We start from the raw sequence: 17106 nt of genomic DNA on the forward strand, positions 1-17106 counted from the left end.
GTAGCAAAACTTTGTTCCTTACCCTCACACACGCTGCTAGGAAACAAGGGGACTCTGGACCATCCCATGGTCAATCATGTCATTTCAGTGTTGCCCAGTGTCTTCTTGCAATGCTGCAACCTAATCGTGAACCAGCCAATGCCCCTTCACACATTCTCCCACCTGTACACATGCATGCACTCGTACATAGATCAAAGCCATTATTCCTGACACACGTTTTAGAGTGTTACAGGATCACATTCGAACACTCGCTTCTACAGGTCATGACCTCACCGGGCCTCCCTGCTCCACCTGGATGCATCTTGTCAGGAAGGGTTCTCTAAAAATCAGACCCAACATTTTAATTAAAACAATACTTGACACACAGACTGGAAGTGTCAAGAAGAGCCAAATAATGGAAGGAGACTCTGGAGGAAGTAAATTCACGGTTGACAACCAGGCTTTTGCTTATGTCTTCAGCCAGAAATTTTATTATTTGAAACCAGTCTCTTAAAAGAAAATTAAAACACTAATTCTCAAGTCATAAGCAATTCAGCAATCTCCTCGACCTGACCTTTGAAGAGAACATTGCATTTCCTTCTTGTTAATCCCCTCTAGTTTAATTTAGACTGCTTTCTGGCTGCGGGGTATTCTCTCCCCCAATTTTATGGTCTCTTTGGGCTTTCACAGGCGGTGAACCCCTTTATATGAGAGCTGAAGACCGTCTCTGACATGCTTTATGAGACACAGCAGTCACAACACCACCTATTAGCCAGCCAGCCAGGCCCAGGAGTAGTCTAACTTCAGACCGGAATGTATGGCTCTGAGTCACATTCTAAATACACAGTACCATCTTTATTATTTCTGTTATTAAAAATATATTGAAGCAGTTCTTCACATCCTTAGCACATGAGAAACTTGTTTCCCTCGGATTATAAGTGTTTTTAAGACTGACAATAATATAAAATAGGAAGAGTTGCTTCCTTGAAAGAGAATCACAGGAAACTACTCTCGGAAATGAACTTTGTACATGAAATTAGATGCATTTTCTTCCCTTTAGTGTTCACACTGGTCTGGGAAAAGCAAGGTGCATATAATTTTTATATTTACATCATGCAATATGAGATTTTCACCTTAGAAAAATTCCAGCCCAAATTTAAATAACAACTGAAAATGCATTTGGCATGTGGGGAAAATAAAAAGGCAAAATGTTTTAATCACAGTGGTTACATTCTTCTTATTTTCTATTAATTAATTAATAATATTGACTGCCAGGTAAATTGCTGTATTGAATAAAACTAAAATATTCTTTCTAGCTACATCAAGCTGTAATACGTTCATATCAATACACTGTGAGTCATATAAATACTAACCTGCATTGCCATTATGTTATGATGACTAGTTTGGACAAATATGACTCCATTAGAGGAAAAATCATAATTTAACAAATCTATAATAAAATATGAGTGAGTACTTGTATTAATTGTATTTACTCATAATTTAGAAATCATTCACTAACTGCTCTCTATAAAAATTACATTAGTGGGTAGTTGGCTCCTTTTTATATCGTTGTGTTGAAAGTAAGCTTCATAAAATTAAACATTGTATTTATTATTATGAAAAATTAAAGTGATTTATAGATAATTCTGTTAAACAATAAAATCTAATAGATCCAGGTTCCAGTGACTCACAATAAGTGTTATTTAAGCCAAGAACAGGTACCTTGAAAATTAAAACATTGGTAATATTTAGGACATTTAGTTTTCTCATAAACAAATTCATAGGTTAAGCAAGATTGCTGGAGAAGACATTAAGCTTTTTTAAGAAAGCAAATATTTTCAAGCATCTTCCAGAATTTATCCAGTATATGTTTGTATAAAATATATTTGTTTACTAATGCATTCTTTGGGTTTATTTTTATACACTAATATTTTCCTGCTACCCTCTGGCAATATTTGTCTCACCGGAATTCTAGTACCTGTGCTATACCCAAAAGTTCAAAGAGTGGTAGGGGAGGTTGTTTGCTCATTTGTTTTTTATAATCAAAGTGCATGCTGCCAGTGTTTCACAAGTCGTTCAATCGTCTGAGCATCACCTTGTTCCATTTTACGTGAAAAAGTAGCATTTTCACCACATAGCCCCAGCACAGATTCATCAAGGCCTCTTGTGTTTTAACATACTCTATGATGTGGAATATTGAGGACGTAATACACACAGAGCTATAGAATATTAACCCCACGTGGTCCTAAAAATGTGTTGGCCATTCCCTGTCAAAAACTGTTTTTACCTAGTTGCGTTTCTCCATCCACTTCGCTGATACAGACTGACCGACCACTATACTCCTGACCTTGTGTTTCACTAGACCTTTTCACACTCTCTCCTCTTTCTTCGGAGGCACCTAACCCTTCTGGCTACTTCATTCTGCCTTTGTTTCTTTTCATCAAGCTCTGGTCAGGAGCTCTTCCTTCCCTCAAACTAAAGAGCCTACTATTTAGGAACAATAGAATCGTGGAGCTGAATTTTGGCGTTTTCTTAGAAATTAAGTGCAACTATTTAAAAAGTCACTCCCCCCCTTTCCCACGTTTGAAAGTTTCTTTCACTTATTCATGTAGTTCTTTCTAATTGACTGGAATATATATATATATATTTAAGTAAAAATATTGCAAACTTTTAAGTGTTTATAAAACTTTTGATTTTTAAAATCTGTCAGCCAAAATTTAGTCCACCCAGTAATGAATAAATTCTGATTGGCGTTTGCTTGCCCAGTTAGTTTCAAACTAGTCTTGATCATAACTAAGTAATACCGATAGATACATAAAACATCTTCCCAGTGCTTTTACTTTGTGTATTTTGGGCACCAAGCCAACATGGGCTAATCTTGAAAAGTAACAAGAGGATTGTGAAACTTGTTGTCTGGGAGGCAGCTATCTGGAGATACTTGCTTTTGTTTCATATATCTGACGATCTCTTTGTATGTCTTTCTATATAGTTTTGTGTGAGAATAGAAAAGAATCCTGGCCTTGGATTTAGTATCAGTGGTGGAATTAGTGGACAAGGAAATCCATTCAAACCTTCCGACAAGGTAAGAAGTGAATTTATTATTGACAATTTTAATTAGAAAAACAGCATCTTCTGCAGTCACCAAGGTTAGTCACAAAAAAAAAGAAGAAGAAAGTGTTCTGACTGTATTTTGATAAGGTAGCTCGGAAGCTAATTAAAAACTCTTCCAGCACAGGGAAAAAACAGGAATTCATTTCAATGTTCCACAAAGCCTTGAATAATTTTAAAAATATCTATTTGAAAGAAAATAGGTGTATATTTTGTTTTGTCTTATTTTACCACACAATTGTGTATATTTGCAAAGAAGGTTGTATAGGCAATTTCGAACAAGACTTTTCCCAAACGTTCACTTTTAAATCACTTATTTGGAAGAAGGTTTTCTCATAGTGATATGATTCAATGCCAGGGACCACTTACCCCTTTGTGGTCCCAAAGTGAAATATTTCGCTGATAGAATTGTAGAGCTGAACAACTACAAATAACAAATTGTTGGGAAAAAAACTTAGAAAACTCAGGCCCTCCTTCCCATCCTCATCACTGTTTGTCAAAGCATCGGATACAGGTAAGCTGCCACCCAACTCTTCCCGCAAACCCTGCCTAGACACCCAGCATGCTGCCCACGCTGCGCATAGCCTACCTGCTGCTAGTGAGGGCCTCTGACATTTCTATTTTCAAAAAGATTTCCCCTGAGCTATATAACCTGCCTTGATGCTGTCAGTTTTAATGCTCTCAACTCTGAAAGTATTAATTATCGTTCAACACTGATTGAAACTATCTACTTTTGATTGCGTCAAATTTAACCGGATTACATGACATCATAAACTGGGTGGTATGAAAGGGCAGAGATTAGATATACATGAAAAACCCAGTTCACAGGCTCTCAACTTCCCTTTGAGTCACAACCTACCTGGTGCCCCCCCTTTGAACTCAACGCTATGGGCCGTGGGCGGAGGGGGGATGGAGGGGATGAAATTCAAAAGTCATGTTTCTCCTTTCTCATCAGCATATAAATTAGAATAATTTAGAAGTAAATTAGAAGCAATTGTATACTTAGACTTCATGGGGTAATAAATATTTTAAATTAAGGATCAACATTTTGATAGTCAAGGTGTTTTGATATTGTTGCATATTTGCTGTTATTTATTTATTTTTAAAATCATTTTATTGGGGGCTCTTACACCTCTTGTTATAATCCATACATTAATTGTATCCAACATAGTACATATATTCCATCGTTCTTTTCTAGACATTTACTTTCAACTGAGCCCTTGGGATCAGATCCTCTTTTTCCCTCCCCCGGGCCCCACTCCACCCCTCCCACGCCCACCCCCACTGTCATTTTTTAACTGCAGGAAACAGACCTGAGATTTTCACATCATTGCCTGTAGCTCTTCCACTATGATAAAAAGGAACACTTTATAGCAATTTAAAAATTTTTCATTTGTAATATTTTTATGACTCTGGTGAGACTGAACTGTTTCCATGATCTTGACATGTTCTCTTTTGATTAAATATAGCAGATAAAGAACTTGAATTGTATAATATATCCATTGGAGGATTTCTCCTTAAAAGCACTTTTTTAGCCTGATTATGAAACACCTAACAATCTGAAAAATTGCATATCTATTATTGAAAATGAATTGGAGTTATAAAATCCCATATTTGTAGAGGACTCATAAGACTATTCCGATGCATTGACCACTTTTAGTGTTATATAGTAAATACACCGGTGACAGTGTTCAGAGAATCTAACTGCATCTGTTCTGATGATTTAGACAACAATTTAGTCCATTCTCAAAGAAAAATGATTAATCTTTGGAAGTGGAATTGCATGATTTAGCCCTGGGACCCCTTTCTTGCTGTGGTTACATAAGCTATAGACTGGCACCCATTGCCTATACCTACCTAATCGTGTAAAAGGAGCCCCAGTACTGTAGTGGGTTAAAAGTTGTACTGCTAAGGGAAGGGTCGGTGGTTTAAATCCAGTAGCCACACCTCACGCGAAAGATGAGGCTTGCTAATCCTGTAAGGATTTATAGTCTCAGAAACCTGCCGGGGCAGGTCTGCTCTGTCCTATAGGGTCACGATGAGTCAGAATCAAGTCAATGGCAGTAAGTTTTTTGAGTGATTCGTGTTAAAGTTTAAACTCTAACATGAATTATACCCTCTTCCAATAAACAAATCATCAACTAGAAACATTCTTAGAATTTTTTATTCATTTTTCGTGGGTGTTTGAAGGTTTTGTAATGCCATTAAGATTCCAAGTTTCCAAGAACATGTGAGTCTGAGAGGGGTGGAGAACTTTCTGTACAAACGTATCCAGTAGATTGTTCTAGTCTCTTGAAGATCACTGGTGGGAACCTCAGTGTCAGCCAAGTGCTGCACACCAGTGTGTGAGAACATCCTAACGCATGGTGTGGTTCCCAGCCTGATAAGGAAAGCCTGCAGTGGTGACGGCAAAAGGATGTGTTATTATTCAGCTGCCAGAGTGCCAATCTAAGTGTGGGGTGGGGTGACATGACTGGAGGAAAACCCTTGGAAAAGCTCAAAATGTTAGCTGAGGCATCAGTGCGATTTCAGGACCCCAGATTTAGGGTACTATTTTGTACCAGCTTGAGGAGTGCCGACGCTGGAGGCTTAGACCTAGCAAACGTAGCCCCGTTCAAGTTCTCAGAGTAGGTCCAAGCAAATGCTGTCTCAGGGAATCGAGGGAATGGACTGCTACCAGCCCTCCATTTATGTAAGATACTTGCATCATTGTCAGGAGAATGTACAGAAATTGAACAAACCAGTTCACACATCATACACCATGGTTCGTCATTTGGAGGTTCATCGACAAGTGAAAATGTCGTACATACTTGGAAAGGGGAAAACTGCAGAACACCAACAGAAACATCCTCTGTAATGCCTACCTCTGCCCTTCAAATGAAATGGATGAAACCATGTTCTGATTTATTGTAGCAGAGAAACATTGTTATTAAGATGAAAAGATGCTTCATGAAAAAGAGTTTGATCCAATAAATACAATGATAAGGATAAAAGGAATAAATAGTAGCTTTTTATTAAGTATCTATAATGTGCTATTGATAAACTGTATCAGATTGTTTATATTCAGGAAGCTAATCTTTATAATGATCTCTATTAGTTGATTATTATTATTCTCTTTTCACTGATGCCCCAAGAGATTAATTAACTTTCCAAAAATCTTACAGCTGATCTATAAAAGACAAACTTTGAACGCAAACTGATCTAGCTTCAAATCCTTTTCTCTTAATAAGCACTTTTAATACATTCTTCTTTCGGCAACTGCGACTTAACAGAAGAGCCACGTAACAAATGTATACCCTGTAGAGTTAAGACTAATGTGATGTTCTGATATTGAAAGTCTTAAAGAGCCCTCTAATTAGTCACAGTCTAGATATTTGCTTCAACAAGTCCTTGGGAGTCAGCATGTATTCATGACTGAACCTAGATAATTAAGAGTGTGCTGCACGGAGTACATTGTTAACCAATTACACAACATGTGAACTACGTTATCGATCAAATCATGTGTCTGCCGGTGGTGCGAGCCTCAGTATCCTTTGTCCACATGTCAACACTCATAAACTAATAATTCCCAACCCCCAAAATTCAAGGAACTCACTAATTTAATTTCTAACAAAAGGTGTTGTAGAGAGGGGGTTGGTTGCTGGATGACTAATGGCAGGCTATTGTAGTCATTTCACAGGGCAATTCCAAACACAAATGAAAGAAAGCTTAATAATGCATTTTCAAAGTTCATCACTCAAGAACTATTATCCCTCACTGCCCCATTTGAAGTAGAGAGGGCAACTCCTGGATTTTAAATATATCAGAGAAGATTCATAGCCTCTTTCCGGATAGACTTTTAAGTTATAACCCTGAACAGCCTGATGAACGTTTATCCAGTCATAGTTCCAAATAAAAGTTATATTCTGGATGCAGCTTATCCACAATGACTGAAGAGTAGGAAATATATACAGATATATACCGTGTATATATACCATCTGTGTGTGTGTGAGAGAGAGAGAGAGAGAGAGAGAGAGACAGAGGGAGAGAGAGAGAGAGAGAGAGAGAGAGAGAGAGAGAGAGAGAGAGAGAGAGACAGAGGGAGAGAGAGAGAGAGAGGGCTTTAGGATCAAAAGAATCTCTTATTCACATTATCACAAGTACTCAAGCTCAACAGATGCTAGAGAGTCCACCTATAGCTCCATTTCTTTGAACAGTCTAGATGTAGCCACGGAAATGGCTGAAGAAACAAATCTGGTTTTTTTAATTTAAAAAAATGCCTTACATTGACAATGTTATAGTAAAGTGCTCAACCCGGAAAAGAAGGTTGGTGACATGGAAAATGTGAAACATCATCACTGATGAATTCCAAATGTTTCTTGTAAACTTTGAGAATACGTTACTATAGCTTATTCTAGGTTACCTCCGACTTTATTGACTCAAGACACCAAAATGGTCAGAACTTAAACTCCTCTTTCCACCTCATCTTTCACTATCTGAGAAAAAACAGGAATCTTATTTGTAGAATTTGCATCAAACTTTAATGTAGTGTATTACATCAAATAAAAGTATATTGATGATGAATTTCAAGGAGGGAAAGAGAGATGGACATGCAGAACGAGGGCACTTAGTTGAGACCTTCACCAGGGAAAAAAAACAATGCCCAGAGCTATAAACTTGGTATTGGCAAGTTTAAAAGTGTACAAGAGTCATTTTCCAGCTTTGCCAAGCTTCATAACATCAGATGATTCATAAATAAAAGATCTCGAAAGATTTATGAAAATTGCATCTATGTGTCAGATTTCTGTCATGTATTACCCATGGACATAAAAATTAAGAATACCAAATATATTTGTCCAGAATCCCATGCAGTGTAGGATTGATATTACTACACAAATTAGGAAAATGATTTACTTTATATATTTCTAAACCTATTTTTATAAGTAATTTAATTTAAATATCCCATTCTTATTTTTATTTCCAGCGGTTTTGAAATACAAAGCACTTTGGAGAATCTATCATTTATGTGAGACTAGTAGCATTCAGAAGCAGAGAAGAGAAATGAGACTGTCCATAGACTATTCTTTAGAATAAACTTAGGAAGAGAATGAAGGAGACTTCATTCTATAAATAAACCCGATTTTCTAAATATATTGCAAGCATAAATTGTTTTACAACCAAGCTGATTACTTCAGCTGCATCTTAGTCACATAACATTTGTGGTTCAGAATGCCACTTGCTGGTTTGAGGAGATTACAAGTGAGATGAGGCCGTTGTTTTATGTAGATAGTAAAACCTGGCAAAGCCAGTGCCGGTGTCAGCCAGAAACATGACAGAGAAGGAAAACTCACCTCTTTGCCACATACACAGAGCGATAGAAAAACAGTTGCAGCTGGCAGAGGCAGACAATTTGCCAAAACCCAGGTGAGGGATGGGAGGCAGTTTCAGCTGTCAGATTTCACTATATATTTTTTTAAATATAATTTTGCCTATTCTATTCTTTCTGTCATGTTGACACCAAAAATATATTCTAAACCCATTGGGAAATATTGGTAAAAAGATAGACTTCCTATAAATAATATTTGATTATAGATTATAATATTCAAAAAGACACAGCAGTGAGCTTTAGTCAAACTGACATACTAGTGTCTACATATTGTAATATAAAAATATATGGGTTTCAAAAGATATTATTTGAAAAGCATAAATGCTATCCAACAAAGGCTTCGTTCTTCAGGAAAATAGCCCTGGGGTACATTGTTCTAAAAATATGGTGATGAAAGAGCACCATTTTAATAAAAACATGGATTAACCAACCAGCCCCCGCTTTTGAGTGACTGATCATAGTGGTGACCCTGTAGGACAGAGCGGAAAGATCCTGTGAATTTCCAAAGTGGCTGCCATTCTGGGTGCCCCGAAGCAGGACAGGGCAGGGAGCATTTCACCCCTCATCCCAGCCCCCAAAGAATCTGCACGCACCTTGCTGGCAAGAAGAGCTGATAGAGCTTCAATCTTCGTACTTTGGGTTTGTCTTAATTCAGCTTCCCTTGAAGCAAAGTCTGAGATGAGGGTTTTTGTGCATGTGGTTTATTGAGCTCTCTGGTGCAATGTGTCAGACAATTAGAGAAGAAGAGGGGGGGGGTGGATAAGAGAAGACTGATCCCATAGGGTACTCGGGAACGTGAAGGGTACCACACAACTGCCTCATCTGGTGGACGGAAACACTCTTGTGTACCCAGCATGCATCAGTCACTGGCTGGCCACCCCAGGAGGATGCTCTAGGCTAAGAGTAATTTTCAAGACTAGGGTGCAGCGGTGAGCTGCAGCACCTGGCGGGTGAGTGTACCAGTCTGATAAAGGGAGTCTGGGAAGGGCACCGACACTCTCCGGTGCATTACTATGAAAACAATGGATTTTTTTTCATATTTCAAACTGATAGCACTTTAGTCGCAGAGATTCTGACATGGCTCCATCTAAAAGACTTCGTACCCTGGAGGCCAAGACAGATGGCATCCTAGTGGCAGGGCTTTCAACGGATACTTCCGTGGAGACCCTAGTATTGACTAGGTCAGGTTTTTGGCAATAACACCGGTTTAAATCTGGTTTTGAATCCTGGTAATTTTCCTGATTAAATGTATTTCTTTTAAAAAATAATAAAAAAGACTTCCGTATTTCATAAATAGAGCTCTAGCCCCTTTAACATGGCGCCCAGGTGGTGTGGTGGTGACACATTGTGTTGTGATCTGCATGGTCAGCAATGTAAAACCACCAGCCAGCTCCGAGGGGGAGGCTGGGCTTTCTATTCCCCTAAATAGTTACAGACCTGGACTGCCACAAGGGGGGGCGCTGTGGATCCGCATTTCCTGGGTAACAGTGAGTGAGTGAGTGAGTGAGTGAGTGAGTGAGTGAGTGAGTGAGTGAGTGAGTGAGTGAGTGAGTAAGTGAGTGAGAGAGTAGTCCCTCCATTAGAAAGTAAGCCCTCATTGAAGAAAATCTTTTATTATTATTATTATTTAAGCTAAACATTGGTTTGAAAAAATAACTTGTTGCTCAGAAGGAGCCGGGAAATTTGAAGTACACTCCCTTAAAGGAGTTTTGTTGTGGTTGTTGGGTGCTGTGATAAAAGAAGGGTTAATACAGAAGCCAGGAGTCCTAGGGGTGCAGGGGTTAAGTGCTGGCAAGAGAAAGGAAGGGAGGTCAGCCAGCAAAAAGAGAAAGATAGATGTGGCCCCGCGGGCCCCTCACAGTACAGCCTTCGAAACCCTACAGGCCAGTTCAACTCTCCTAGAAAGTTGCTCTAACTCAAAATTGACTTGATGGCAACAGGGTTTATTTGCGTTTTGAATAAGAGATGAGGATTTCTACAGAATGTGCCAGATTACACATAAGCATTTATAAAATTGGCTATCCTCTGTACAAGACTTGTATAATTAGGCAGTTATACATATTCATCATAACTTTTTTCTTGGACGTATTTGTAAGCTAGTTATTCAAACCCCAACATCAGACCCAAATTATATTGACATCATTAGGCATTATTATTTAACCCATGGACATTTATTAATAGGAAATAAGCAGCATCTTTTAGCATTCACGTTCCCTGAAAGTTCTCGTTTCATTTATTGAAAAGAGGAAAATGATACCTATGGGCTCCCTTTTCTCCACTCGTCAAGGGAGGTCTCCACCTTGATGCTGAGTTACTTGGAAGATGTGCTTAGTCCCCTACTGCAGGAAAGGTCTCGATCTTTAAGTTGATGTGACGTGCACATACCATCTAGCAGAGCTTCAGTTCTCTGAAGATTCCAGCTCTGGACATCAAGTAAGAGTGGTCAAAGTTCTTAGGAACTTCCTGTGGGTAAACGGCTTCCCATTCATTCATGAGTCACATGACAGCCTCCTGCTTTTACTCTGGGTAACAAAATCGCCATGTTTTAAAACCCTAGTGCATTTCGGTCTCAGATATGCATAATTTAAACATCATTTTTCTTTAATATACATTGTTTAAAAAGTACATAGGAAATAAATGAAGGCATCCTCACTATAAAAATCCACATACTGTAGATCACAGATAAAAGTCCCTCTTTTGCATTTCACCCCAGACTGCCAATATATCATTTTATCCTTCAAGATACCAGGAATTCATAACCAGACGCCTCTGGGCATTTTCCACTGGACTTTTGGACCAGTTGGTTTCACAGCGCCTCAAAGAAAGATTTCCAGCATGGTCTGATTATTCAACAAAATGTTAGTCATTAAATATAACCACATTAAACCTGTAAGAATCATCTGGTCTGACTGCATATGGCTTACACCAAAATTATTTTTTCCATTCAAAAAGTTTATTTCTTAAGTGGCAAGAACTGGTTTGACTGAATGTTTCACTTTTTCCATTCATTATTCTGATATGGTGCAGATAGTGTCAGAAATTTATACCATTGAAGGAGCTTTGAGGGAGCCTGCAGGGATGATAATCAGAAAAGCTGATTACTATTTTCAGAATGGCAAGGAAGGAAACGCTGTAGCGACCCCCATTACTCAGTTTCTACTACCTTACGCTATTTATGAAACAGAGAAGAAGAGCTATTGGGACTTTGGCAGAATTGGTAAATAATAAAAAATGCAGCAATCTAAATGGTCACCACCAGATGGGGTGTCATTCAGGAGTTGAAGGCTGCAGATAAGAAATGGGGAGAAATTCCCCCAAAGAGGTGAGAAATCAGGAAAGACAGTTTGTGAAGGAGTATAATATTTACTTTTAAAAGAAACTATAACAATTAAATGGGAAAAATTATTTTTAAATTCAGGAGCTTCATCAAGGAATAAACAAGTTGCAAATATACTTTGAGTCAAAAAAGACAAAGATTCCAAGGAGAGGTTTAATCATTAGATAATAATTAGTTTAGAGTCAGGCATTTTTTAAATAATAATGATAAAGTAAGCAAATCCCAACACAGTTTTAGCTCTTACTTTCAAACTCCCTAAAATGATCCGCCTTACACAGTAAAAAATATTCTAGTAGTCAATTTACCATTTTTCCTAGGAATCCCAGAGAAAAGGGAGTAAATTGCTTAATATTTTGGATGCTTTCAACAAATCCAAAGAATATTATCTTGAAAATTAACCTATGTAAGTCCCTGGGTGTCACAAATGGTAAAGTGTCCAAGTGCCATTTGAAAGATTGGGGACTTAAATTCATGCAGAAGTGCTTCAGAAACCAGACCTTGTGATTGGCTCTCTAAAGTTCACAGCCTTGAAAATTCCCTAGAGCAGTTCTGCTTAACACATCAGATTTTCATGGGTCAGATTCAACTCGATAGCAATGAACAGCAACCATGATATAACGAGTACCCTAAATGTTCTAGTATGCTTTAGTGTGTTTACACATGCCTGCAGAGGGAGAGAATCCAGGACACGTCAGTATTGTTCATAGGGTTGTAGTTCATGCATGCACATGTTTATTCCAAACAAAACATATTTAAACATGTCTCTGTTATCAATGGATACATGTAGATAAATGTTGATTCCAAACAAAACATATTTAAACATGTCTCTGTTATCAATGGATACATGTAGATAAATGTTGATTCCAAACAAAACATATTTAAACATGTCTCTGTGATCAGTGGATACATGCAGATAAATGCTCTCACACTTAGCTTTGTCTTCTTAGAGTGCCTTCAAAATAAGCTTCAAGCGAACCAGTAGCTTCTGTGGAGATCTGCTGGGCCAGTTAAATTGAAGGTAGACAAGTCAACTCAGAAGGTTATTTACTTGACTGTTTTTTTTGAATTACCAAGGGGTAATCTTGATAGATTTTTCTTGAAGGACAGAGGAGGATCCCGGAAGTTCATTAGGATGGAATTTTAAGAACATTTAAATTTGTGAGAAATGCCCCAGTCAGCTGCACTAGGAATTTCTTTTCCCCACGACAACGCACTGGCTTAATTTTCTAGGGTAACAGGGCTTCCCTAGGAGAATCTCACCCGGAAGCAGTACTTCATCCAGCCTGCAGCACTGGTACTGCCCCTTCATACTTCGTTTGTTCCCAATCTTCAAAGACCACTTCAAAGAAGTGAGAGTCCCCCGAGGATGGAAAAACTACAGAGGGCAGTCCCCTGGTATGGCGGTTAAAGCGCTCAGCTGCTTATAGATTCTGTCCATAAAGAGCACGGCCTAGAAAAGCTACTGTGTCCCATGGGGCTCAACAGCACTCACCCACAAAACTCACCGATTTTTACAATGATCTGAAAGAAAGGACCAAGCAATGTATGATTTCTCCTGTTAGGATAAACTCCACTGAGATATTTGTGATTGTTCAGTCAATTGCAGGTTTTTATTTTTATCTCTGCTTTGTGAGTCTTAAACTTTGTTTCTGCAGCGATGCTCCTTTCTGTTCATCTTTTACGACTTTTTGCATTACATTGTCTAGTGAGAGCAACGGCACCCAGCCTCTGACGCACTAGATGCAGCTGTCAGCATCACTCTGCTTGGACGTCTGTCTGTCCTTTTCTCGCGTCCCTCTCTCTCCACCCTCCCTCTATTTTCTATCCTTTTCGTTCTAATGACTAGGGGTGAATCTTTTCTTTTAAGGCATATAAAATCCTCAGTTATGAAGATAGCAATTTATTCAAGGCCTAAAATTTGATATACAGCAATTAATCTTAAAATATTTTGTCACAGTTTTGATTCATGGAAAGGAACGCTATTAAGAATACCTTAATGCTTGATATATAAAGTCTCCTAAGAATCACAGGGACGAATTACATATAATCTACTGTGTATATGTTGCTGCAAATGGCCACAATCGAGTTTCATATAAACGTGCCTATTTCATAAAAAGAAATTAATATTGCTATGATTTTGGCAAAAATACTTTGCCTAAAAGCTATTGCATCTATATCTTGCTATTTTTATGAGTCAAATTTTCTTCCAACAACACTCTTTGTACATTCTAATTAAGTGAAAGCATGAACACTATATGTAATATGGTAGCCAATAAGCTCCAAATTGTAAATACCATTATATGACATTTTTATTGAGATATAGCCTTCCTGGAAGCCATTTTCTTAGCAGACACTAGAGCTAAGACTTTTCAGACTCTTAAGGAAAAGAATGTATCATAAAATCGCAGCTGCAGCTCCCTCAAGACAGGTTCTATTTTGGTGTCTACATTTTCAATAGCTAAGACTGTCACCGTCATTCACCTTCATCATTAAAAAGTCAGGTAAAGTTCTTTTCTCCCCTAAGGTTGGAATTTAAATGTTGGCCTTGTGGACTTTCTGAGCCCTTCCAGGGCTGTGTCCAGAAGAGTATATTGTCTAGGTATTCAGTAGGACAAGGTCAGATCTTTTCACAGGGAAGCACGTCTCAAACTCCTCTTTTTGTCAAAATTATTTGTGAAAGGCGAAACTTCATATAAGTTCACTTTTATGACCCTTTGGAAGAGCAAAATGTAGTGTCCATAAGGAGTGGTTAAGAAACAGGGTGGAAACGTGAAATGACAGCTCGTCCTGCCTGTGTTAACATCAATCCAGTCCTCGCTTTGTCAGCGTTCATTCCAAGCTATGGGGGTTTCGCTGCCATGCTGGGGTGGATGGGTCTGTGGCTTTTTCGACCACACTTGGCCACCGGTGTCTGAGAAGGACATCACCCTTTGTCCGAAAGGACTGGGAAGTACCTCCCGTGTGGCTCCCATGGGGACGTCCCCTGCGGCTGATGGGTGGGAAAACTGCGGTGCCTCCGAGCCCCTCAAAAACCTGGGCTTTGCCAGCAGAGAGACAGCAATGAAAACAGAAACCACCGGCTAGAGTGGATGCTGATCGCCATCACTGTAGACAGCAAGTGATCCTGACTCGGCTCCACCAAAGAAACGGCCTCGGGTAGCTAGGAGACAGACGCCCTCCGCATAGCACCGGGGCAATTGCAAAAGGCCGGTCATAATGGAGTCCTCTTCACAAGAACCACAACTAGGAGATGGCAGAGGAGGCTGCTGACACCCCTGCCCTTGCCTACCCTTCTCCCTACACCAGCCGGTCCATGCCCTTCTTTTCTGCCTGTGTTCTTCTCTGTTGGGGGTCAAGGAGAGAACAAATGTTGGCCTTCCATTCCACGGTGAGAGGAAAATAATCGTTTCCTACCAGAGAACTTTGCACACTTAAGATACGTGTAATGTAGATTTTGCTGGATGCTACGATTTTGCATAGTAGCTTGCCTTTGGGACTTATAATTATATTAATGTTTATTATGTCTCTTCAGAGTGCCATACACTTATAAGTATTTGTGTTGTAGTTACACATTCAATCCAATGACCCTCTGAGATATGTACCATTATTACACCTACTCCTCACTTACTATCTCACTATCTGATACTTCACTTTTATGACAATAGTCCAAATCTACTCTCTGCCTATGCTGTGCATTAACATGTCCTTGGCAAGAATGAACAGCGCTGGGAGTGCAAGCTGAGAGCAGCGCTGGCTGTCGGAGTTATCATGAGGTGTCGATTTCACTACCTATGATTCTAACCTGGGCCCGCTCTAATACATGGGTCCTTAAGCATGAAGAATCTTTCCCGGTTATGATGGGAGGGGGGGAGATGTGACTATGAAAGACTGGTCAGAGAAATGTCCTCCTGATCTTTTGAACATGAAAGAAAGTGCCATGATCCAAGAAACATGGACATGACCTACAAGACAGGGAAAGGGATTCTCCCTGAAGCTTCAACAAAAGGATGCAGCCCTTTCAAAGACCTTGTGTGAGCTCAGTGAAATTGGCTTCTAATCCACGTAAATGAACAAACAAACTCGCTGCCATTGAGCTGCTGCTGACTTTTGGTGACTCCATAGGATAGGGTAGGATTGCCCGTGGGTTTCGGAGACGGTCACTCTGTATAAGAACTCAAGGCTCCGTCTGACCTTGCAGTTCACAGCCCAACCCATGAACCACGACGACCTCAGGGCTTCTTTCTAATTCACATCCCTGTAAGATACTACATTTCTGGTGTTTTAGGCCACTAAGTTTGAGGCTATTTGTTCCAGCAGCAATAGAAACCAATATATATGACAATAATGAAAAAATAGTTACTGGAATGTTCTCTCCCTTGAATAAGATGATTTTATAGATTGTTTTTTTAGGTTTGAGTGTATTGTATGATATTTTGTTCTATGCCTAACACTCTCTCAGATATTGCGAAAAGCTGAAGCTGAAAGGCAGAGTTATAAGAATTATAAATTGCTATTATTATTGATGCGGAGCCCTGGTGGCTTAATGGTTACATTTAATGGTTACACAGCGGGCTGTGTTCTACATGGTGAGCAGTTCAAAATCACCCCTCAGGTTCAGAGAGATGGACTATGCTTTCTACTCCTGCAAACAGTCCCATGTAGGAAACTCACAGGGGCAGTTTTACCCTGTCCCGTGGGGTCCCGGTGAGGCCGCATCAGCTCAATGGCTGTGACACTTTGGGATTATTTTGATCTTTGATATTGCCAAGACGATTCCTGTTGTTTGAAAGTTAGCTGGCTTTTCAACAAATCATAGGAAGTTATTGTTCTAATGGCCATGATACAAATATTGTGTTGGCTTCCCACAAAGTTGTCATCAAAGCCAAAGTATCCTTTGAAGTCTTCTTCTGAGTTAGTTGAAAGGGTACCACATTGCTACAACGGCCTTCTCGAATATAGTGTTAAAATTTTACATTTTTATCAGTGTTAGTCTTAATAGAGATGATGTAACAGGTCCACATTTAGTCTCTTTCATAATGATATATATGTATATATCTATATTATATAACTATATATATATATATATATATACACACACACACAATGAAAAATTAGAGCAGTGGCCTTTGCTGGAAGTCTTTTCTTCCCCTTTCTTTTCTTCTGTGTTTATGATGAACTTGTTTGTCATTAAAGATCCCAAGTAAATTTAAGTTCCTCCCCACCACCAACCCTTTATTAAACCGCTCAGACCACTATTTAGGTTTGAAGGATAAGGAATATAGAGGAATGGTTTTTTCTTTTTGTGTTTTAAAGAAGC

The 17106-nt window shown here is 39.0% G+C and overlaps 1 protein-coding gene across 2 annotated transcripts in view; it reads left to right on the top strand.

Moving 5' to 3' along the window:
• Positions 1–17106, top strand: part of LRRC7 (leucine rich repeat containing 7) — a 480765-nt gene that overhangs the window by 444333 nt on the left and 19326 nt on the right. For both annotated transcript variants that reach the window (XM_075540042.1, XM_075540036.1), the window contains one exon: positions 2969–3061. In XM_075540042.1, coding sequence (XP_075396157.1) covers positions 2969–3061 — 93 coding nt within the window. The remainder of the gene's footprint in view (positions 1–2968; positions 3062–17106) is intronic.

The sequence above is a fragment of the Tenrec ecaudatus genome, chromosome 1, assembly GCF_050624435.1.
Source record: "Tenrec ecaudatus isolate mTenEca1 chromosome 1, mTenEca1.hap1, whole genome shotgun sequence".
Lineage (NCBI taxonomy): Eukaryota > Metazoa > Chordata > Mammalia > Afrosoricida > Tenrecidae > Tenrec > Tenrec ecaudatus.